The sequence below is a fragment of the Rutidosis leptorrhynchoides genome, chromosome 3 (assembly GCF_046630445.1).
Source record: "Rutidosis leptorrhynchoides isolate AG116_Rl617_1_P2 chromosome 3, CSIRO_AGI_Rlap_v1, whole genome shotgun sequence".
Classification (NCBI taxonomy): Eukaryota; Viridiplantae; Streptophyta; class Magnoliopsida; order Asterales; family Asteraceae; genus Rutidosis; species Rutidosis leptorrhynchoides.
This window is the reverse complement of record NC_092335.1, coordinates 24153419-24155158: the sequence shown is the minus strand read 5'-3', so window position 1 is coordinate 24155158 and position 1740 is coordinate 24153419. Positions and strand designations below refer to the sequence as shown.

Genomic DNA, 1740 nt, shown 5'->3' with positions numbered 1-1740 from the left:
GTGACGATTTCTGTTTGATTCCTCCGTTAACCCATTCCCATGTGCCTTCCACATGAGGGTATTTTGGTCTTTAAACAATTCCCTCTTGATATCCCCACCCACCCACCCACCCACCCACCTACTTTTCCTTTTAATCCCCATTAAATACTTTTGCTTTCTTCCATATTCAATCTCTTTGGTTTTCTTCATCTCTTTATTTTCTTTTTAATTTTCTTCATCTCTTTATTTTCTTAACAAATAATTAAGATGAATACTTGTGATAAACAAAGTACATCACATATTCACGGTCCAAGTTAAATCAAGCCGTAATCGTTTATCATTATAAGAACAAATCAAACCTGCAAATGTTAACCACACCAAAATCAAGCCCTATGAGATGATTTCGTTTCATCAACACTCAACGATCTCTTCATGAAAATAGCCCGTATCTCTTCTTGTTGTTTAAGCTTATACACCTTATAAAAATACCTACACCAAAAACTCCCCTCATCAACCTCACTTGGAACAACTTTTTTATAAATTGTTTCAACAATTTCATTCTCCGATTCACTTCCAATCAACTTCTCAATCCCACTCCTCATTTCATCCAGCACAAACCCTAATTTCCACTTATTATATTCATCAACATCATCAGGTTCTTCACAATAAGTCCTGACATCACTTTGAATCACTTTCAATTGCGAATCAAACCGATTATACATTCTCAAATTCGGCACGGATTCAGAATCATCAATACCAGAAGGTTCTAGAATAACGTCTTTAGTCGATTTAATTACAACGTCGATCGCCGAAGCTCCGACTTCACGAAACAAATCGGATTCTTTCTTTAATCTGGATCCGAATTCCTTGAGATCGCGACGGTATGTTTCAAGTATTGATTCCGATCTAGTTGTTATAGTTTTCACTAGATCTCCGAAGCTCCATAAACCGGCGTCGGTGGCGGAAATCTCACCGGAAAAGGTCGAATTTGAATCAGTGTGCTCCTTTACAGTTTGTTGATTATTTGTGTAATTATTCGGGTTATGTGGATCATGATCATCTGATAATATAGATTCGAAGAGATTCATTTGAAATTGAAGTGAATGAAATGATTTGTGATTGAAGTAATATATTGCTTGTTAAGAATGCGTGATTTATGTTTGAAGTAAAATATTGATTGTTAAGAATGCGTAATGAGTACATACGATTAGGGCTTGATTAAAACAAAACAAAAGTAAATAATAATATAATCATATTCATAGATTTTTATTGAAGAAGATGAAGAAAAAGAAAAATGTACCAAAAATACCCTCACATGCTAGGCACATGATTCAGTTTAACGGAAAAAGTTAACAGTGTTAGTGAACTGAGCTATCCGTGCACAACAATTCAAACATAATGACTATCCACCCTCAGAAATCCAGTGGGTGGTACAAACCGGGGCTATCCGCGCGATTTTCTCTAATTTATTTACTGCTCGTCACTTTCATTGGGAAAATTATTCTCCGTCAATCTAGAGCTACAAATTATGGATCGGATTAAAAGCTACTTCTACAAATTAGGGTTACAATACTGAATCCATTAAACGCTCAAATTCGTCAAAATACGGGGTGAATCTACGACTAGTTATATGAATCGATTCAGAAATTAGGGTTTTTAGCGCAAACATCATCAAATTCACCATGTCCATTCTATATATTCGAGATTCAGTAAAGAGATCATCAAATGTTCTTGTAGTTTCGATTGAAAAATGAAAGAAGA

At 35.2% G+C, this 1740-nt stretch overlaps 1 protein-coding gene across 1 annotated transcript; it reads right to left on the bottom strand.

The window, feature by feature from the left end:
• Positions 1 to 362: 362 nt before the first annotated feature.
• On the bottom strand, positions 363 to 1067 carry LOC139899776 (uncharacterized). The gene has a single exon (XM_071882612.1). The coding sequence runs from the start codon at positions 1065 to 1067 to the stop codon at positions 363 to 365; it is 705 nt and encodes a 234-aa protein (XP_071738713.1).
• Positions 1068 to 1740: the final 673 nt, after the last annotated feature.